This window comes from Cuculus canorus, chromosome 12 (genome assembly GCF_017976375.1).
Source record: "Cuculus canorus isolate bCucCan1 chromosome 12, bCucCan1.pri, whole genome shotgun sequence".
Lineage (NCBI taxonomy): Eukaryota > Metazoa > Chordata > Aves > Cuculiformes > Cuculidae > Cuculus > Cuculus canorus.
This window is the reverse complement of record NC_071412.1, coordinates 22,008,344-22,029,790: the sequence shown is the minus strand read 5'-3', so window position 1 is coordinate 22,029,790 and position 21,447 is coordinate 22,008,344. Positions and strand designations below refer to the sequence as shown.

The 21,447-nt window shown below is 59.9% G+C and overlaps 1 protein-coding gene across 6 annotated transcripts; it reads left to right on the top strand.

The window, feature by feature from the left end:
• Positions 1-76: 76 nt before the first annotated feature.
• SHF (Src homology 2 domain containing F) lies at positions 77-19,929 on the top strand. Of its 6 annotated transcripts, none has more exons than XM_054077680.1 (7): positions 77-569; positions 8,187-8,316; positions 9,861-10,079; positions 11,533-11,670; positions 15,589-15,760; positions 16,077-16,196; positions 18,521-19,929. In XM_054077680.1, the coding sequence occupies exons 1-7, from the start codon at positions 168-170 to the stop codon at positions 18,705-18,707; spliced, it is 1,368 nt and encodes a 455-aa protein (XP_053933655.1). In that variant the 5' UTR covers positions 77-167; the 3' UTR covers positions 18,708-19,929. The 6 variants fall into 6 exon arrangements, 5 of the variants coding, with proteins under 5 accessions (XP_053933655.1, XP_053933656.1, XP_053933657.1 ...); XR_008451872.1 differs by lacking the exons at positions 77-569; positions 15,589-15,760; positions 16,077-16,196; positions 18,521-19,929 and adding exons at positions 1,077-1,811; positions 3,198-3,282; positions 13,646-13,773; positions 14,333-15,582; XM_054077682.1 differs by lacking the exon at positions 77-569 and adding an exon at positions 3,107-3,282 and having other exon boundaries at positions 18,521-19,854.
• Positions 19,930-21,447: the final 1,518 nt, after the last annotated feature.

The window sequence follows — 21,447 nt, the reverse complement described above, 5'->3', positions numbered from 1 at the left end:
GTAGGAGCGGGCGGCGGTTCCGGCGCAGCCAGAGCCGGGGGAGGGGGCGGTCCCGGGGCGGGGCGGTGGGAGCGGGGCGGCCCCGGGGCGGAGCGCGGCGGCCCCGGAGGAGGCGGGGTGGGCGGCCCCGGTGCGGCCGGAGCCCCGCGGCGGTGCCGGCGCCCCCGATGCTGCTGGGCGGCGCGGGGGCCCCGCAGTGCGTGGGCTCCATGGCTCGGTGGCTCCGCGAGCACCTGGGCTTTCGCGGCCCCAAGCCCGCGCCGCCCGCGCCGCCCAAGCCCGATTACCGAGCGGGGCCGCCCGCGCCGGGACCGCCGCCCGCCGCGCAGCCCGACATCCTGGCCGCCTACCGGCTCCAGAAGGAGCGCGACTTCGAGGACCCGTACGGGAGCCCCCCCGGCGCCCCGCCCGCCGCCGCCGAGCCCCGCTTCGTCTCTCCCAAGCACCGGCTCATCAAGGTGGAGGCGGGCGAGAAGGTGCCCGCCGGCCCCGCGCCCCCCGCGCCGCCCCCCGCCGCCCCCAGCCCGCCCCCCGCCGCCCCCGAGCCGCCCGGAGAGGCCCCCCCGGAGGTGAGTGACCGCTGCGGGGCCCGAGTGCCCCATACGGGCCCCCGGGGAGGAGCGCCCGCTGCGGGGCCCGAGCGACCGGTGCGGGACCGCCGGGGGGGTGTGCCCGGTGCGGCACCCCAAGTGCCCGGTGCGGGCTCCCCGGGAGCGAGGTGCCCGGAACGGGGCCCCCGAGTGCCCGACGCGGGACCCCCCTGGAGGAAAGTGCCCGGTACGGCCCCGCGGGCGGTGGGTGCCCGGCGCGGAGCCCCGATACGCGCAGGAAGAGTGGCCGGTGCGGGAGAGGAGCGCTCCCGGTGCGGGAGCCCCAGGTGCCCGGTGCGGATGCTCCGCCGGCGGTGGGAGCCTGGTGCGGGTACCCGGGGAGGGGAGCGCTCCGCAGGCGCCCCCGAGTGCCCGGTGCGGAGCTCCCCGGGCGCCCATCCCCGTGCCCCGGGGCGACGCTCCGTTCGCCCCGCCGGATGCAGCGGGGCCGGTCCCCGGTCGCCGTGCCAGCCAGCACCGGGAGGGCCCCGCTCCGGCGGCTCCCGGGCTCCTTCACAGCTCGCCCCAGGGGGCGCGGGGTTCCCGGTGCCCGCGGCTTTGTCAGGGAGCCCCGGCGCCTCTTTGTCTGCCGCCTCCGGGCAGCCGGGCTGGAGCCGGCACGGGCGGCACCGGCGGCCGTTTGGCTCCGGAACGGCACCGGGAGTGGGGATCTCAGTGCCACGGGGAGCTGCTGGGCTCCGGGCGGCACCGGGAGTTGGGATCCAGGGGGCATCGGGAGCCGCTGGGATCCAAAACGGCACCGGGAGTTGGGATCCAGGCGACACCGGGAGCTGTTGGGCTCCGCCGCGGCACCGGGAGTTGGGATCTCGGCGGCACCGGGAGCCGTTGGGCTCAAGCGGAGCCGGGCTGCAAGAGGCACAGGGCTAAACCCGCCGGTGCCGGTGCAGGAAGTGCGCAGGGAAAGGCGGGAGGGCTGACGAGTCCCCGCAGGACCGGGCTTGCCCCGCGGAGCCGGCTGCGGGGGGGGTGCCGGAGACCGGCATCCCATCCGCCGTCCTGGCGTCGCAAAACCTGCTGGGAACGCTGGTGGAGCTTGGAAAGTTGCTCGCACGGAATAATTGCTTTCGGGAAATTTCCAGAGGGACTCGTCCACAGTCCTGTTTTGAGGCTGAATCCCATAAACCCGGTGCTGCGGGAGGAGCGGAGGCGCCGCCGCCGTTTGCCGGGGAGGGCTCGGTGGGGTTTCTTCTGGAACGCGAGGTGCGGGTGGTGGCCGAGCAGGGGTGTGGGAAGCAGGGAATGCTGACGGGTACGGCCGGGGAGAAGCAGGGGAGTTCGGGGAAGAGCCGAAAGCTGCACAAAGCCAAAAAGGACCTTTCATTTTTATCCAGGATCAGATCAGATCAGACTGTGGAGTGACAGGACACGGGTGGGTGGCTTTAGAGTGGAAGGGGGAAGATTTAGATTGGGCATTAGGAAGAAATTCTTCACGCTGAGGGTGGGGAGGCCCTGGCCCAGGTCACCCAGAGCAGTGGTGGCTGCCCCATCCCTGGAGGGGTTCCAGGCCAGGTTGGATGGAGCCCCTGATCCAGTGGGAGGTGTCCCTGCCCATGGCAGGGGGTGGGACTGGATGGGTTTTGGGGTCCTTTCCAACCCAAACCATTCCATGATTCTATGATCCACTGATCTTCTGCGTGCCTGTGTGGGGAGGGGGGGGGTGTCTCATTCTTCGGGGTTCCATTACATGATGGACACAGGCTCTGGAGGCCGGGTGAAGCCGGAGATAAGGTGGGAGTGTTTGACAGTGCACACAACTGTCCACCCTAACAATTTCCCTGAAGGAGCTGGGGCCTCTCCACCACATGGATCGTGGGCTTGAGCACCCTTTGCATCTCCCTTCCCCTGGCCTGGATGCTGGGCTGAGCGGTGGGAGGGTTCCCCAGTTGCTGCGTGGTTGTGGTGGCCCCCCTAGAGATGGGAGGTGCCAGCTGGGAGGGCTTGCTGGTGCTTGTGGCCTTCGGTGACAATGCTAAGGTGTCCTGGAGCAGGGAAGGTATTGCCAGGGCCACACTGGAGCTGTTCAAGCAGAGATTATGGATGTGGCAGAGGGCTTGGGAAAAGGTGGTGGGTGCTGTTCCCTACCTGCTGAGAGGACTAGGACTCCAGAAAGCCCGTGTGTGTGGGCTGTGAGTTGCGGTGATGATCGAGATGAAGGGAGATCAATTCCAGGTAGAGGCAAGGCGGATGGAGCAGAAAAGGCTTTTGGTAATGAGTGACACTGTAATAAATCGTGCTGCCCTTCCAAGCGGGGAGTACGGGGGTGGACAGAAGTGGAAGGAGCAGCCAGCAGTTCCTGGTTGTGTGGTTTGGCCAAGGCCATGTGGCTTGCAGTGTTGAGGTTAGAGGACCAACCGTGTTCCCTGGGCGCCCTGTGCCCGCTGTCCTGCCTGTTCTGGAGAATCGAAGGCACAGGAACATCTTGGCAATGGCATCCTTCCAGCCAGGGCCAGGTGATGCTTTGCTGTCGCAGCATGCGTCATCTCATCCTTCTGCCTTGTGGGGTCTGCAGTATCTGATGGGGATGCGCTTAGAGTGGACTCTGCAGTGGCTCCTGCTCCGTGACAAACGCAGTGGCAACCCACACAGGTCCTTCTCCATCTGCGTGGTCTGGGCAGTCCTTTCCCTACAGCAGCGGACAGTGGGCTGGCCTGTAACGACTCGTCTGTGCAAGGTGGGTACCCTGAGATATCTCCTCTGCTGTGTTTGGGTTAAACATGAGACGTGATGCCACCAGGATGGGACAGGAAGCTGTGTGGTGAGGGATCTCCCTGCATGAGAGAGCTTCCACGAAGATGGGGTTGGGGATGTGGAGTGGAGCACCTTTGCTACGAGGACAGGCTGAGAGGGTTGAGGTTGTTCACCGTGAAGAAGAGAAGGCTGCGGGGAGATCTTAGAGTGACCTTCCTGTACCTGCAGGGGCTCCAGGGAAGCTGAGGAGGGCTTTTTTCCAAGGGCCTGGAGTGATAGGATGAGGTGGAATGGCTTAAAATTGGAAGGAGGAAGATTTAGATGAGACATTAGGAAGAAATTCTTCATGATGAGGGTGGGGAGGCCCTGGCCCAGGTTGCCCAGAGCAGTGGTGGCTGCCCCATCCCTGGAGGTGTTCCAGGCCAGGTTGGATGGGGCTTGGAGCCCCTGATCCAGTGGGAGGTGTCCCATGGCAGGGAGTGGGACTGGATGGGCTTGGAGGTCCCTTCCAACCCAAACCATCCCATGATTCTGTGATCTGCTCAGGACAGCCCTGTCTCATGCTCACCGGGCCGGGTGGCCGGCGTTTCAGCCAGGAGCACAGGGTCGGTGCCGCAGGCTGTGGAATGGCCAGCCAGGAAGCTCCTGGGTGTGTGTCTTTCCTGCGAGAGCCTCCCTGAACTGAGTCATCCGTCCGCCCCACGCTCAGCCGTGGGCTCCCAGCCGCCCGCCTCGGGCACGGGACTGCGTCCTGCGTGGAAGGCCACGCTGGGTTTGCTTTGGGGTTTGGCTTCCGCACAAAAAACCGAGCTGGAGATGGATATAACTGGGGACGTTTTGCACATGATGGAGAGATGGAACCGAGTTTGGTTGTAATTCAGAGTGGCTCCAGTGGGAAAAACAGCAACTTCCAGGGGAGATGCTTTGTCTCCAGGGCAAGAAACGTGTTTTTAAAGTGAGGGATCTCCTCTGAGGACCTCTCTGTAGAGCAGAGCATCTCCTTTCAGCACAAGGTAGGATGTTCATATGCAGGATGGGGTGAAGGGCCCTGCTCTGCCTCGGGATCTCGGTGTCTGAGCTGGGAACTCTTGGAGAGCCACAGTCTGTCGCCTTTTCCCGCTTTCCTGCAAGAGCTCAGTGTTGATCACAGAAAGCTCTGGGCTGGAAGGGACCTCTACAGGTCATCTAGTCCACCCCCTGCAGGAGCAGGTCACTCGCCTTAATTTTTTCTTGTTTATCTTTTTTTTTTTGTCATAAATAGCAGAGTGAGAGCAGCCTGGGTACTGCAGCAGGGACCGGGATGTGCACGGCCACGGCAGGTCCTGCCCAGGGCAGTAGAGTCCCGGTCACTGGAGGGGTTCACAAAATGTGTGGCTGTGGCGCTTGGGGACAGGCAACGGGGGGTTGGGCTGGATGAGCTGAGAGGGCTTTTCCAACCTCAGTAATTCCATGGTTCTACAATCAAAGCACTCGTGTGGCCACGTGCTGGTGGTTCCCAACAGCTCCACACCATGAGCTGTCTGGGATCGGTGGTTTTGTGTGTCAGGCGTGTGCCTTGCACCCAGATTATACCCAATCTGGAAAAGCCCGTGTGAGCAGGTGTTGCCTCCGTACCCGGGCATCCGAGCAGCGCTGGGATCAGCCGGGTGGTCAGTGGCTCCTTCCCGATATAGGACCATGGGAATGCCTGGCTTTTGGCCGGATCGGGGTGGCTCTGGGGCAGGGAGGTGTCCTGCCTGCAGCCGCAGCCCCTTCCTTGCCCCATGGCTGCTGCAGAGCCCTGCACGGCTCCAAAAGTCCAGCGCTCGGATTAGGAAATGTCAGAGACGCAGTTTCCCAGGCAACCTCAATTCAGCCCCACGTGGAAGGGCATTAGGATGTGATTGGGAATTGCTCTTTGCCCTCTGAGAGCCCTGCCTTGTGCCTGGCGCCTGCTGGAGCCTCCAGCCTCGGGAATCGGGTACTATTCCTGCTTCATCAAGCATCCCAAGGTTGCGGTGCTCCTGGAGATGGTCAGGAGTTGCCTTTCCAGCTTTTCTGTGGCTCTCTTCCATTTAAAAAAATGGACAGGTTGATGTTCTCAGCACCCCGTGGTGGGAAGGCTTTGCTCCTACAACAGGGTACCCATGAGATAGCGGAGCAAAAAAAGCCAGTGGGGCAAAATCCCACCAAATTTAGGGATCTCAGAGACTCCAGCCCCCGACCTGAGCCATTTGCAAACTGCACCTTGCCTGTGTAGTGCCAGTCTGCTGCTGAGTGCCTCTGCACCCCCTGCGAGCAAAAGACCTGGTTTGAGATGTCTCGGCAGGGATCTGTTGGGATTCTCCACCCTCCAGACCCGGAGCTGGAGGCATCTGAGTGGGAACTACTCTGGAGCTTCCCCTGGGAAGACAGACACAAGCATCAAGTGAATACAGAGGGTTTTTTGTCTCTGGCACCACTGTGTGCAGAGAAGCCGTGTCTGCCGTGCCGGTGCCATGTCATAGCTGAAGCTGCTCCCTGTTTGCAGAGCGGGAGAGGGATGGTCCAGGACCGGTGCCAGCAGCGAGCCGGGTCGATGTCTGTCTAGGAAAATGCATCTGGGAAATGCGGTTTGGGACAGGTTAGGTTCAGGGCAGGAGGAACGAGCAGGCAACCCCTTTCTCAGCCCAGGAAGGTCAGCAAACTGCATTTCGCAGCCGCACCGTGTGCTTGGAGCCGGGAAAGCACTTGGTGAGCATCAGGCATGGCGCTGCCCGCCCGCCGCACATGTCGAGCCCGTGCGTGTCGGGACGCCTGCCTGCGTGCTCCTGCCTCCCTTGGGAATGAGCCGTCGCCGGCGTGGGGCTGTGCTCTGCAGAAGTCGTTGTGCTGGAGCAAAAGCCTCTTTGCAACTTTTCTGAGACGTGGGTGCAGCCCGCGGGATCTCCGGCCGTTTGGGGCCGAGGGCGCTGCTCTGCCCGGGATCTCGCAGGCATGAGGACAGGCTGGGAGAGTCGGGGTTCTTCAGCCTGGAGAAGAGAAGGGGGACCTTAGAGCAGCTTCCAGTATGGAGAGGGGCTCCAGGAAAGCTGGGGAGGGGCTCTTGATCAGGGAGGGCAGGGATAGGATTAGGGGAATGGTTTTCAGCTGGAAGAGGGGAGATTGGGATGAGATCTTGGGGAGAAACGTTTTGCTGTTCAGGTGGGGAGGCCCTGGCCCAGGGTGCCCAGAGAAGCTGTGGCTGCCCCATCCCTGGAGGGGTTCCAGACCAGGCTGGATGGGGCTTGGAGCCCCTGATCCAGTGGGAGGTGTCCCTGCCCGTGGTGGGGGTGGGACTGAAGGGAGCCTGGATGCTGATGGAGGAGGTGGTGAGTTCCAGTGCAGGGAGCTCCCATCACGCTCAGAGCTGCGCTGAGGTGTTTACAGCTCCGGTTCCTGTTCCCTTTTCCTGCTGGGTTTGGAGTTCAAGGCCATTGTGAGGCTGTTTTGTACAGGAAGGAGGAAGAAGAGGTTTGGTTTAAGCTGATGATGGGAGCCAGAGCAGAGTGCATCTCCAAGGCTGACCGGGAGCAGAAGGAGCAGAACAAGGGCAGAGCCTGGCACGAGATGGGATTAGGGCAGCTGCCGTGCTGTGCTCCGGACCTTTGGTCCACGCTGTAGGAGCTGTGCATATCCAGTGTTGTGGTGGCATCTTGTTGGACTGCCCAGCCTGGGGTTTGTGTCCTGGCAGGCGAGCAGACCCCAGCAAAGCTGCTTGGGTGGTTTTGGGACCAGGCTTTTGGGCTGGAGGTGGGATGTAGAGCTCCTGGCTTCAGCATCACACAGTGGGGTGTGCCAGCCGGGAAGCTGCTGAGGCGCTGGAGCAGGAGAGCAACTCCAGCACTAGAGGGGACCAAGCCCCATATCCTGCTGCAGGATTGTATTCTTTTTGTTAGGCAGGGCTTTTTGGGCTGTCTGCGTGATGTGGGACGTGAGAGGCTTCTGGCCCTGCTTCCCAGTCACTCCTGATTGTATGGAGGGCAACGGAGCTGGGAAGGATCTGGAGCCCAGGGTTTGTGGGATCGGCTGAGGGCCGGGGGGCTGTTTAGCCTGGAGAAGAGGAGGGGAAGGGAGACCTCATCGCTCTCTGCAGCTCCTGGAGAGGAGTTTGGAGCCAGGTGGGTGCTGGGCTCTGCTCCCAGGGAACAGGGGATGGACGAGAGGAAACGGCCTCAAGTTGTGCCAGGGGAGGGTGAGATTGGATAGTGGGGAACATTTCTTTATGGAAAGAGTGGTGAAGCTCTGGAAGGACAGGGTTCAGTCAGCACAGGGGGGGGTGGGCTAGAAGAGCTGAGAGGGCTTTTCCACCCTCGGTGATTCCATGAGGAGCCCTGTTTTGTGGTACCGGGGATGTGTGAGAGGATGCTGCGGGGCCTGGAGGGAGGGGAAGCTGCAGGCTGTTTGCAGCCCTTTTGATAAGAAATGTCTTCACCGAAGCCTGCAGGAGCCCTGGCAAACAACCAGTGATTCCCAGTCACGCCAGTGCCAGCTGGCTCCCCTGTGCTGGGATCCGTGCTCCGGGTGAGGAGCTGTGGCCGCGTGCAGGGAGAGCATCTGTGCTGCATGGGGGGATGGCGTTGCCGGCACCACGGCGGGGCTGTGCCAGGGTGGCTGCGTGGGTGCTGGCAGCGCCGAGGCGATGATAAGCGAGGAGGACCAGCCACCTTCTGCACTCTTGGCTCCATCCCAGCTTTTGGGACAAAGGCTGGAGCGTTTCCACGGCCGGGTGCCTGGAAAACTGCTGGCTGCCAGCACCTGCTCTGCGGGGCCGCGGGCTCAGGGTCCCAGCTGCTGCTCATGGAGCTTCAAGGGGCTCCAACCCATCCCTGCCCACCCTAAAACCGCAGGGAGAGACCTAACCCTTCTCTTTCCCTTCCCCTCTTCCAGCTGCCTGTCCTGGAGGACTACGCGGACCCCTTCGATGCGGCGCAGGTGGCTGGGAGCCAGGCAGGGCTGGAGAAAGTGATGGAGAACGATGGATACATGGAGCCGTACGAAGCCCAGAAGATGATGGCTGGTAAGGTGGGAGACTCCGTGCAAAGTCCCTGCTGCATGGATTGAGTGGCTGCTGTACCCTGCTCCGTGCAGTCCATGGCAGTGTCCGATGGATGCAGCAAGCCCGGGTGATGGCTCAGTGCTGCAGAGCCACGTGGCAGGCAAATCTTCACTGCTTTAGTCATGAGTGATGGCTTTGCCATAGTGAGAGCACTCACAAAGGGCACCTGAGCAGTAGAGCATCTCCTGGGCTGCACCCAGAGCTGTGGGACCAGCAGGGAGGGAGGGGATTCTGCCCCTCTGCTCCGCTCTGGGAGACCCACCTGGAGCCTGTGTCCAGCGCTGGAGTCCTCAGCACAGGGAGGACGTGGAGCTGTGGGAGCGAGGCCAGAGGAGGCCACGGGTACAATGTGAGGGCTGGAGCACCTCCCGTCCAAGGACAGGCTGGGAGAGTGGGAGAGTTGGGGTTGTTCAGCCTGGAGAAGAGAAGGCTCCAGGGAGACCTTAGAGCAGCTTCCAGCATGGAGAGGGGCTGCAGGAAAGCTGGGGAGGGGCTCTTGGTCAGGGAAGGGATAGGACAAGGGGAATGTTTTTTTTTGCTGCAAGAGGGGAGATAGAGATGAGATCTTGGGGAGAAATGTTCTGCTGTGAGGGTGGGGAGGCCCTGGCCCAGGTTGCCCAGAGCAGTGGTGGCTGCCCCATCCCTGGAGGGGTTCCAGGCCAGGTTGGATGGGGCTTGGAGCCCCTGATCCAGTGGGAGGTGTCCCTGCCCATGGCAGGGGGTGGGACTGGGTGGGCTTGGAGGTCCCTTACCACCCAAATCATTCCATGGTTCTGTGATATTTCTGCCCCAGGGACTGCGGTTCCTGCTGGCCAGGCTGAGCCCTAACATCTGATGCATCTGGCCTGAAAGGAAGATGGATATGGGAGCTCTTTAATCCGGTTAGGCCTGGGTCGGAGCGTGCCACTGTGCTGCAGCAGCTGGGTCCCCAGTGGGTTGGTGATGGCTGGAAAGCAGGCGAGAGGAGAGCATGTGCTCCTGATGGCGTCGCCCCTCCTGCTGTGCTGGCTCACGTGCTCCAGGCTCTGGCTCTGCTTTGCAGTTCCGTGGTTTTCCTGGAGCAAGTGGCTTCTGGAAAGCTTTATGGGCTAAAACATTGCATTTCTTGGAAAAAACAGCCAACATGGAGAGCCTGAGGGAAGGGTATTTTATTAAACCAGCCACACTGGTTGACCAGGGACGAAACCCTGCAGGGAGTCAGGCTCTGGGATGCTTTGTCCCCACTGATCCCATTTTTCAGGACTGCCAGAGACTGAAGATGTTGTCCTGAGGGGCAGGAAGGCATCTTGGTGCTGAGGATGGCTCAGGACCTTGCTACTTGGCCGCTCCCAAGCTTCTGGCCGGTGTTTGCTGGACGTTTGGGAGTGTCTCTTCCATCACTGATGCTCCCTAGGACACGTTGCCCTTGGGTGGAGTAAAGCCCTTCCATCCAGCAGGGCTTTGGGGACCAGGGCTGGGCCATGTTAGGCAAAAACCTCAGGGGCTTTTCCTCCTTCTCCTGCCAGAGATCCGCCAGAAAGGCTTACGGGAGGCTCCCGCCCGGCCGCTACACCTCTACGACACTCCCTACGAGCCGGTGCTCGGAGGGCTGGATGTGGATACTGAGCGCCCGGCTTGCTCCAGGCCCAGGGAGTCCCGGTTGCCTGAGGATGATGAGCGACCGCCAGAGGAATATGACCAGCCCTGGGAGTGGAAGAAGGAGCGGATCTCCAAAGCGTTTGCAGGTGAAGGATGGGAGCAGCCATCAGGGTTGGATGACAGCTGCAAAGCAACCAACGCTGCGTTGCGTTTCCCAGGAGGAAAGCCAGCTCCTTGGGGTTCCTGTGGCTTTTGGGAGTCAACAGTGTTGGCCTTTGCTTTTCCATGGGTTGGAGAGCACTTGGGCACTTGCAGATGCTCTTTCTCCTCACCAAGGAGACAGGCTGGGTGAATGCTGGATGGAGCCACCTTGGCAGACTCTCCAGCGCCCATTTCTCCTTGTCTCTTCCTTCCTCCGGTGTAAATTAAACCCCCAAGCCTCAAACTAAAGGGGAGAGGCTCAGCCTTGGGCTGGAGCAGCTCCTCCCGTGGAGCAGGAGGAGAGCTCGGCGCTCCCCGAGGAGCCTTTGGCCCAGCGATCATCCAGCCCCTGACCTATTTATCCATGCTGCAGGATCGATTGTGTTTGGGTTTGTTGATGAGGAAATCCATGCTGCGCATTAGCGCCAGCGCTGGCTGATTGCCATGCTCTTATCTAGGATGCATTTTAATCGCGTGGCTGCGCCGTGCAAGGCGCTTGAGCCGGCAGTTGCCAGCGCTGCGCAGGGATGCTGGCGAAGAGAGGAATGGCGATTGGAGCTTGGGAATGGTTTGGGTTTGGGCTGGAGATGTGTGTGCTGGGCTCAACAACCCAGCATCTACTTATACTTGGGGTTGCACTTGTGCCTCCGGGACTTGACTGGGCACAAGGCCGGTGCCCCTCATGCTGAGGATTCAGCTCGTTGGGCTCCATCACGAAATGTGTTGTGGTGTCTGTCCTCCATGAGCTACCTTGCTCCATGTCTCTGGTTGAGGTGACATCTTCACAGGTCTGGCCCGTGTGGGGATGCTCCCTGGGGCTGGCTCCAAGTCTCGAGGGACTCGGGTTGCTGTGCCCTGGGCTGCATTAGGATCCGCTGCCTGTTTTCTCCCGGAGCAGGTCCTGCTGTGGGTTGCAGGATGTTTCTCCTCTCCTGTGATGCCGGGATCTCTCTGCTAGTCCTTTTCCGCTTCGGGAGGCCTGCAAGACCCCTGCTGATGGGCATGTGGTACCGGCACGAGGCAGCAACCCCCTGGCATGTGGCAGGGGAAAGTCGATCCCGCGGGGTGGCCAGGGAATGGCCGAGACACGAGAGATGCGTGGGGAGGATGGATGGCAATGGAACGCTCGATCCCTGGACAGATGTGCATGTGGGATGGGGGTGAACGCAAGCTCCCCCCAACCCCAGTGAGGCTTGGCTGCAAAAGCTGATGGAGGAGTGAGGTCTCTTGGTGCTGGGGAGGGGATGAGTTGGCCAAGCCACTCTAGGGTTCCTGGGAATTTAACGCCTGCAACCACTCTCCTTCTCTGTGGGCTTGTTCTTGCTGGTGTTTTTTTCTAAGCCCTTTCTTTCTGTCTGTCTCTTTCTCTCTCTTTCCCGCCCCCATCCCTGCATCCAGTTGAAATCAAGGTCATTAAAGACCTGCCGTGGCCACCGCCGGTGGGACAGCTTGACAGCAGTGAAAGCCCCCCGGATGGTGAGGCGGGTGCCCCCGTCCCTCCGCAGCACGGCCAGCCCGGCTACGAAGACGCCAACGGTGGGTCTTGCGTGACAGTGGGGTGTCCGGGGTTGCTGTGGCCGGTGTTTGCCCTGACCCTGCCTCGCTGCCCTGCTGGCGCCGCGGTGCTGCGATGCCCTGGGTCTCGCCCAGACCTGCAGGTGCTGCCAGGCATCGCCCTCCCTCCCTTTTCTGGGGGTGTTTGAGGCCAGCCTGGATGGGGCTCTGAGCACCCTGATCCAGTGGGAGATGTCCGTGCCCGTGGCAGGCAACTTGAATGGGTTTAAGGTCTCTTCCATCCCAAACCATTACATGATTGTATGATTCTCCTCCCCTGGCTGCTCCTGGCCTGATCTGTCCTCCTGTGCTGGATGCAAGATGTTTGTCTTCACCTCTTCTGCATCTTTTCTCACTCCACAGCCCCTCTTTGCATGCAGCAGTAGCTGCACCAGGGGATTATTCCATGGCAGAGTCATTACTTTCTCTTTTGTTCTCTCTGCTTCCAAATTCCCAGTGTTTGGCTGCTTTTCTGGTCTTGACAACCCCTCGGAGCCTTCAGCTGCTGTTTTCTTGTGGCTCTGAATACCCAGGTCCCTTGCAGGTGTGGTGGCAGCCAATTTCAATCCCACTGCTGGAGCTGGGGTTGGTTTTTCCCCATTGTTTATCACCGCTCCGTCTTCTCCGCTGTTTTATTACCTTGCTGCTCAGCAGCAGGTGGTCCCTCTGGATTCTCAGCTCTTGTTTTCGCTATCCTGAGCAGCTAAATCTGCTGGGTGTGCTTTGTCATCTAAGGTTGTGAAGCGTTTTTGTCTGTGCTGAGCAGCAGAGCCGCCCTGTGAATCCCTCATGGACTCCTCTGGCGGCCTCACTTAGGAAAGCCAAACGCTGCTGCTGCTCTTTTAACCCATTATTCATATTTCAAGGACCTTGCACTGCGGAGTAGGGCTTTGCCGAGAGTGTTCCGTGGGGGGTGTGTGCTAAAAGCCACCCGGGCTGTCGGGGTTGGGCTGCCGCTCTTGGGACATTCTGCAAGAGGTGACGTCTTCTCTGCGTCCGGGTGTGCTGTGCCTGCCCGTGCGCCCGTAACACTGCTCCCGCTCCCTTCCAGGTGCAGATAGCTGATTTCCTTATCTGCAGTTACCCAGACCCCACAAAACCCCGTCCGTACGGTTTCTGCTGCCTCCTATCTGGATCTGAGCATGAGGTTGTGGTGGGTTTCCCAGGGGCATCCCAGGCAATGCGGTTGCTCTGCCGGGACGCTGTCCCAAATCCCTCGGGATGCTGCAGGCTCTGATCTGAGGGCTGGAGATGGACAGGGGGAGGTGGGGTTCTTCAGCCTGGAGAAGAGAAGGCTGTGGGGAGACCTTAGAGCAGCTTCCAGTATGGAAAGGGGCTCCAGGAAAGCTGGGGAGGGGCTCTTGACCAGGGAGGGCAGGGACAGGACAAGGGGGAATGGCTTTAAATTGGAAGGGGGAAGATTTAGATCAGATCTTAGGAAGAAATTCTCCGCAATGAGGGTGGGGAGGCCCTGGCCCAGGTTGCCCAGAGCAGTGGTGGCTGCCCCATCCCTGGAGGGGTTCCAGGCCAGGTTGGATGGGGCTTGGAGACACTGATCCAGTAGGAGGTGTCCCTGCCCATGGCAGGGGGTGGGGCTGGATGGCCTTGGAGGTCCCTTCCGGCCCAAACCATTCTGTGATTTTATGATTCCATGATCCTAAAAAACAAAGGAGGGGGGAAGGGACCCAATCCTCTTCCTACGAGGCTCACAGCCTCCTTTCTTCCCCGCCATTATCATTCCTGCAGTTGCCCTTCCGACAAACACATAACTTTGTCATTTTTCCTGATTTTAGCATCACGGAGTCTCTTTTTTCCTGCCTTGCTTTGTTGCGTTGAGTTTATCTTGCTGGAGTTTTGTCTCATTTTCTCCTCCCCTGTCTGGGGGTGACTTGACCTCCTTGAAGGACGGCTTCTTATTCCTAGGGGCTCATTTTTAATATCCTGTTTAATCATGCAGATGCCTCTGCCTGCCTCCAACAGGCACAGTGCATCTCTTGGAGCCTGTGATGCGATGACTTTGTGCTGCCAGCGAACACCTCGGTGTTTGATCTCCTGTCTTTTGAGTGATGGCCTCAATTTTGAAAGGTGGTTAGTTGAAATGGAAGCCTGGATGTTGTGCACGAGGGCAGCCCAGCTGCTGCAGGTGCAGGGCTTGGCAAACCTCAGCGCTAGGCACCTCCTCCCAGAGATGCTTCTTGGGCTTAAGCCGGAGCGGTTTGGGGTTTGTTTGGCTGCCTTCCTCCCTGGCTGTGAGGAGACTGGCTGGGGGCCATGGGGCTGTTTGTCCTGGAGAAGAGGAGGTGAGGGGAGACCTCATTGCTCTCTGCAGCTCCTGGAAAGGAGGTGTTGGAGAGGTGGGTGCTGGGCTCTGCTTGCAAGTGACAAGCAGTAGGGTGAGAGGAAGTGGCCTGAAGTTGTACTGGGACAGGTTTAGATTGGACATCATGAAATACTTCTCCACTGAAAGGTTTCTCGGCCACTGGCAGAGGCTGCCCGGGGAGGAGGTTGAGTCCCTGTTCCTGGAGGGGTTTAGAAGCCAAGTAGATGAGGTGTTCAGGGATGGTTCAGTAGTGGACGGGTACAGTTGGACTTGACCTCAAAGGTATTTTTCAACTGAACGATTCTACATTTCTCCACGTTGCAGACCTGCTCGCCTGCGCAGGGCCCGGAAAGGGTTCCCTTGGACAGGATATCCCACAGAGGATGCCCTGCTAGGGAGAAAACCCTCCCTCTCAGGGTATTTTCTGCGCCTGCCCCGCAGCAGCATGGCCTCGGCATCGCTTTGCTGCTGAGGCTGGGGAGGAACGATGGAACATCCTACCCTGGCATGTGGGTAGGGGACAGAGCCAGAAGCAGCCTGCGGTGGGGAGAACTTGCTGAGCCAGAGACATCCAGCTCATCCCGGGGGCTCTGGGAGCCGCGCGCGGGCTTATCTGCCTCCGGGATGCCCGTGCCTCCGCGACATCAGCCACCGGCAGCCTGGCGTCGCACAGTCCTGCCGATCGATAAGCAATTTGTGCGAGGGGGCTGTCGTGGCGGGGGCCAATGATGGACTCGCGGGAGGAGGGAGAAACAATATTGTTAATGCTGAAATCCGCCTGCACAGAAATAACAGCTGTGGGAGGCTGAGTCCCAGGGAATAGCTCGGTCAATCCCCAGCCGCTCACACCAGGGTCAGGTTGCTCCAAGCCCCATCCAGCCTGGCCTTGAGCCCCTCCAGGGATGGGACAGCCACCACCGCTCTGGGCACCCTGGGCCAGGGCCTGCCCACCCTCACAGCAAAACATTTCTGCCTAAAATCTCATCTCAATCTCCCCTTTTTCAGCTGAAAACCACCTGCCTTGTCCTGTCCCTGCCCTCCCTGATCAAAAGCCTCTCCACAGCTTTTCTGGAGCCCCTTTCTGTACTGGAAGCTGCTCTAAGGGCGCTCCACAGCCTTCTCTTCTCCAGGCTGAACAACCCCAACTCTCTCGGCCTCTCTGAGAAGTGTGTTCACCATGTCCAGACTGGCTGCTCCCTTTCGCTTCGTTTCCCCCTTCCTCTTTTCTTTTCAATTAAATTTAATTTTTCCCTGAGATTTTAGACCCTCTCTTCGCTGCTTCTCTGTGCCACAGCCACTCAGTCTCTGGTTGCATTAATAAAACCTCTCTAAGCTTTTGAAATCTTCCTGGCACGTGTTCTCAGGACCCCAGTCCTGGCGTGGTGCAGCCCCAACCTCATCTCTTCTGGGCCACTGTGGCAAATAGTGGTCCAAGAGTTGTCCTAGGGGGGACAGGGCAGCATGAGGGAACCCAGCATGACGGGATGTGGCTCTGGCTCTTTCTGTGAGGGGGGAAAGGCTGTGGCCCAGCTTTGTTCGCCTGTCGTGGTCACTGGCTGTGACCTGTGTCTGTCTGGCAGGTCCATCGGAGGGGCTGGGCTACGGCCGCACTTCGCCCTGCAGGGAGGAGAAGGCCAGGGCAGCCCTCAGGCATGGCTCCAGCAGCCTCAAGAGCACCAAGACGCTGATCTCCGAGCCTGTGCCCTTCGTTGGCGAGAGGATCGACCCTGCCCTGCCCCTGGAGAGCCAGTGGTGAGTCCTGCCAGCCCCGAGAGCTCCCACCTCCTCCACCTGCTCCAGCATCCCTGTGGCAGTGCCATGAGGAGCCCTGGGCCGTACTGGCTTCTTCCCTTCTTCCGTCTTTGTGGTGTCCCCGTGTGCCTTCTGCATCCCCGAGTGAGATCCCCGCCCTTGTCCCCAGTCCCAGCGGTGCCACCTGCATCCCCCCTGCTCGGGCGCTGCTGTCCCCAGGGAGATGCTGGGTGCTGGCATCGCTGCGGCCCCGGGACAGTCCTGCCCAGGGTGCCCGCTCGGTACCTGGCACAGCCGCTCTCTCTCCCGCCTGCAGTTGGTACCATGGAGCCATCAGCCGAACGGATGCGGAGACGCTGCTGCGGCTCTGCAAGGAGGCGAGCTACCTGGTGCGCAACAGCGAGACCAGCAAGAACGACTTCTCTCTCTCCCTGAAGTGAGTGAGCTGGGATGGGAGTGGAGGACCCATGGGTGACCCCATGCAGATGACACACGAACGGGTGCCCGTGCTGATGGGGTGATGCTGAAATAACCGCAGGGTGGTCAGAAACGGCTGGAATACACAGGCTGCACCTCCCTATGGTGCTGCACAGGCTTCTGGTTTGGTGTCTGGCCAAAGCATCCCATGGGAAGGCTTGGAGATGTGGAGGCACGTGGTTGAATTTTCTCTGTAGTTTTGCTTGTTAGGGATTTTGAAGCAGCAGCTTCTGCTGTTTGAGAAGTTGTACTGGAGGTGTTGAGAGGTCCTCAGCCACCACCTGTGGGTGGCATTGATGCTGGAGAGCCTGGGAGCTGGCACTGGAGTTGCTGATGGGGCTTCCTTCCTTTCCCTCACCTCCCTACCTGCCAGTCACACATTGCTTTGGTTTTTTCCTTACTTCTTACCACCCATCATGGCGAAACTGCCCAAATCCTCTTCCCAAACAGCACGTGCGGAGGGGACATGGCCTCGCAGCACTGTGCCACCTCCCTGGAGGAGAGCACCAATTTTACTCCGTTACTTTTTTCTGTGGAGCCTTTTCAAGGCGAATCCCTCGGGATGTTTTTTGAGTCACTGGAAGCCAGCTGCCCGCATCTCTCTCTTTTTCCAGTGGCACAGGGAGGAGATGGGTCTGAAAGGGAGCTGGGGCCCTGACCTAATGCCCTTTTGTGCTGATTTAAGGGCAAATACACAGGAGCAGAGCTGAGAAGCAGCTGTGCCCATCATGGGGTGGGTGGCCGGCAGGATTTAACCCTGCCCTGACAATCCCTGCTGCTCCAGGCTCAGCAGTGCTGCGTTGCAGTGCTGTTGACTCAAACACTCAGAAAACGAATCCTTCTTGGCTTATGCCTCCATAAGAGGAGCTGAGGCCATACTGGAAAGGTTCGGCTCCTTCTTTATTTCTGGAGGGGGTTCAGCAGGAGCAGCACTGGCCCCTTGTCCTTGTCCCATCCCTGCTGCTGGCTGGTGGGTTTGCGGCGTGCGTCTGCAGGCAGCTCTCCCAGCTCCGGTCCTGGCCTCCATCGCATCCCTGAGCTTGTGCCAAGGAGCTGTGGAGCCATTTGGGCAAACCACAACCAGGGGTCACCTCTCCGTGGAGCTGTGTGGTAGCACTGGGGCTCCTGCGCGTCCCCTGCCAGCGCCGGGCCAGGGCTGTCTCTGCCTGCAGGGAGGGGGCAGCTCCACATCTGCACAGTGTGACCATGTGTGCAGGATAAAGCCATGCACCTTCAGAGTGCCCTGCACGGTGCAGCCCTTCCCTGCGCCGGGGATGCAGGATGTGGCCAGCTATCGCTTTTCGCAGGGTCTGCAGCTCCCCCCCTGCCCTCCCCCTCGCCTCTGGCTCTAAATGGAATTGCAAATCCATTCCGCTAATGCAGCCGTGCTGTCCATTACGGCCGCTGTCTCCAGCCGGGGGGATGGGACCGGGCTGCGCAGCACTGGAAGCGGCTCAGCATCGCTGATGAGGTCCTGTCTGCTTTTAAGTCATCAATATTTTGCCATAATGTGCATTCCAGACGCTGCAGACAGGCTGTGGCTCTCCTCAGAGACGCAAATTAATAGCAACAGGGCCATTAGCCCGTCACTTGGAATCAGCGCTGGTGGCAGGATCTGCCTGCGCAGCCTCGCATGGCTCCATGCCCGTGCTGTGCCGGGAAATGGCCTTGCTACGCTGAGCAAGTTTTATGGAGCCTGCAGTGCTGGTGAGGCGGGGGAAGGAGAAAATCCTGCTTTGCCGCAGGATAATCACAGAATTGTGGAATGGTTTGGGGCAGAAGGGATTTAAAGCCCATCCAGTTCCACCCCCTGCCGTGGGCAGGGATACCTCCCACTGGATCCAATTGCCTCAACCCCCATCCAACCTGGCCTGAACACCTCGAGGGTGTTTGCACATCCGTGAACTTAAACTTTGGATTGTTCCACGGGGACATTGCTATAAATACGAGTCATTTAACCAATTGTAATACACCCCAGCGTGTACTGAATGAAGGACCCTCTCCGGAGGGTGCTGGGATCCATTTAATAGCTGGGAATGTCTGCAATTCTTTGGATGGAACACCTAAATAATTTTTTATTTTGAGCCACCTAGCATGAAGTAAAACACTTTATGATGGGATGTATAGGAAAAGCCATGGAGATGGTGTGGGCAAGGCTGGGGCTGGGCCAGGAGACACCAGCATCCCCCCCAGCTGCAGGGCTGCCTCTTTTGGGACGTTGGGAGCTGTTGGGAGGCTGGGATCAGCTGCCCCTGCTAATCCCGCCTCCACCTCTCCTTGCAGGAGCAGCCAGGGCTTCATGCACATGAAACTCTCCCGGACCCAGGAGAACAAGTATGTGCTGGGTCAGCACAGCCCACCCTTTGACAGCGTGCCGGAGATCATCCATCACTACGCCAGCCGCAAGCTGCCCATCAAGGGCGCCGAGCACATGTCCTTGCTCTACCCGGTGGCCATCCGTACCCTATAGTCCTCGCCTCCCGGTGCTGGGTGCACTCGGAACTGGCCTGGCCGCAGGGCCGCGCATCGCCGTGCCGAGGATGGAGCTCCGACCGCCCAGAGCGGCTCGTGGGGCACGGCCGGCGCTGTCGGGGATTGCTGCAGCCGGACCCCTCGACCGGCTCTCTCGGGGGGCTCCCATGCCCCACTTTGCCTGCTGGGTCCCCCGTGCGAGGAGCCGAGCAGGGTTTGCCGGCTGCCCGCCGCCCTCGCCCATCTCCGGGCAGAGCTCAGGACACAGGACCGGAGCTGGGACTGCGGGGAGGGGGGAGATGGGCTGGAAAAAGGGGATAAATCTTCTGTTACCAGGCCTGAGGTGCCTCCCTGGTGGGGCCCATGGAGCCGCGATGGCTCTGCCCGCGGGCAGGAATGCTGGCGGGGGCAAGCGGGGGCCGGGCTAGTGGTGGCCCCGGGCACTCAGTACTCACTGCCATCTTTTGCCAAATGTAAATAGCGACCGGCCTGGGGCGCGGGCAGCACCGCTGCCTAATAAAGCGGTGCCCGGTCGCCTCCAGCTCCGTGGGGACCTGGTGGCCACATCCCACCCCCTTGGGTTGGGGAGCGGAGTGGTGGAACAGCGGGGAGGAGGATTTTCTGACACAAAAGCTCAGAGCAAATGGGTTTTTCCTTCGCTCTTCCGTACCCTGTGCGTGCCCGAGTGGTCCAGTTGATATGCAAGGGACACCTGTGGTCACACCCTTGCTGTGTGTGTGTGGGACCCTTCGCAGGTGGTGATGAGCTGGTTTTGGACATGCCCAGTGCTCTTTGGGATGTTCTGCTCCTTGTTTTCCTTCACCCCTCATGAATCTCTGGCAAAATCCCTGAATTTTACAGCTCTACTGTTTTCCTCCTCTGGGTTTTTGGTGGCTCCGGTCCTGTTCTTTGTCTTCCTGCCATCTGGAGCCAGCTTGTTTTGTCTCTTTGTGTGGCTGAAGCTACGTCTGGTGCTCTGTAGCCTTTGAACCTTGTTCCTGGTGTTCGTTGCTACTGTACCTACACACGTACATCTCCTCTATCCATGCTTCCAACTAAGCCTGGTCTTGCTGTTCCCCCACCGCGGTGCGTTCTCATTCTCCTCTGCTCCCTGGCTGCCTCACTGTGCCCAGCAGAGGGGATTTCAGTGGCAAATTCGTTGCTGGACCAGCAAAACCTTTTGCATCAGTGGAGAAAAGCACTTGGGGTGTTCTTGGGAAGGGGTAGTGGTGGCGTGATGAAGGCTTTAGGAAAAAGCAGCATCTTCCCTGCCACCTGGACCTGCAGGATTGCTGGAGGGGTTGGGATGGAGGTGATGGGTGGGACTGTGGGGACCTTGTGGGGGTGAGCACCTCAGCCTTGGCTCTGCCCTCCAGGGCTCTGGGCTTTCCCAGGCTCTCTGTAGCCAGGGATTGCTGTCCTGGCTCATCCTGGCCTGAGTCCGCCGTGGGGACCAGCGTGGTTCCCGAGTCCACACCGTGGCTGGGAGCCTGCAGGAACCGTGTTGGTTTGTTCCAAGATGCCTCAGCCTCTGCCGCTCCTTAAAAGGCAGCGTTGGAGCTCATGGGGTGCCCGGTGTCTCCTTACAGCCCCGGTCGGCTGCTGGCAGCTCCCCGCCTGCCTCTGCGTCCCCGGGAGGCAGCTTGTCCAGCAGGGATGGACCAGCTGGAGGGTTTTTCTCCTGGTGGAGAGCATGCAGGAAGGACTTGCGGACACAGAGATGTGCAGGGATGCTCTTGGGATGCCCTTGTTGTGTTGGAAAGGTTCCGAGGGCTCTTGGCAGCCCTGCTGTGCCCTGACAGTTCACACTGTGAGATGCTCTTCCCTCTCCGTAGCTGTGGCTGGCAAAGCAGAGGCTTCTCGAGTCCATGTGGCGAGGGAAAGAAGGCACAGGACAAACTCCCCATGCACTGTGCTGTGGGGTTTTCGTTCTGGAGAAGCTGTGGCCAGGAGCAAACTGCCTGGCAGCCGGCGCTGTCTGTACCAGAGAGCTCGCAGCCTCTCGGGGAGATCCCTGCTGAGCACTGAGGGGTGGGAGACCTCTGCGTGCCACACCAGCTTCCCCAGAAACCATCCTGGACCAACAGGAACGTCTGGAGATTTGTGTCCAAGTGCTTCAGCTAAGCAGCTCTCAATCCTCCCAATGGCAATTACGTCCCTCCTCAGTCCTCTCTTCTTTGTGCTGAAGAACTCAGCTTCTTGGGCAGCTCCTACAGCGTGTTCTCCAGCCCTTGTCCCTGCGCATGGGAACTGGGTGGGCTCTGAGGTCCCTTCCAACCCAAACCATTCCTTGATTCCAAGGAGAGGAAGCCCACACCCTGCCCTGGATCAGACTCTCACCGCACTTGGTTGCCTTCCCCCTGGTGTCAGCGAGGTCCTGGAGCGCAGCCCCGAGTGGCCCAGGGCTCGGTGCCCGGAGCGCCGCGCACAAGCCTGTTCTCAGCAATGCTAATCCCATCCAATGCAATTACAAAACAAACTTCCTCTGTTCCTAATTGGGGCGGCAGCGTGGTAAAACAGCCTGGGATTGTGGAGGGGTTAGCAAGGGATCAGGCAATGAATGACAGAGCTGTTTCCCTGCCAGGGAGGAGGGAACGGAGTCAGCTGGGATGACACACGGCATTGCCAGGACAAGGGGATGGGGAATTGCGACAGAGAAGGGTCCCCACTCTGCCTTCACGCTCACAATGGGGTTAACCTCGGAGCCACATCGGGTAGCTCAGGCCCTTGTTTGTCCT

Bases quoted from the DNA above. Each gene is read 5' to 3' on its own strand.
- SHF (XM_054077680.1), top strand. From the start codon at position 168: ATGCTGCTGGGCGGCGCGGGGGCCCCGCAGTGCGTGGGCTCCATGGCT. The intron at 8,317-9,860 runs GTAAGGTGGGAG...TTCTCCTGCCAG, and splicing joins AGCCCAGAAGATGATGGCTG to AGATCCGCCAGAAAGGCTTA. The intron at 11,671-15,588 runs GTGGGTCTTGCG...TCTGTCTGGCAG, and splicing joins CGGCTACGAAGACGCCAACG to GTCCATCGGAGGGGCTGGGC.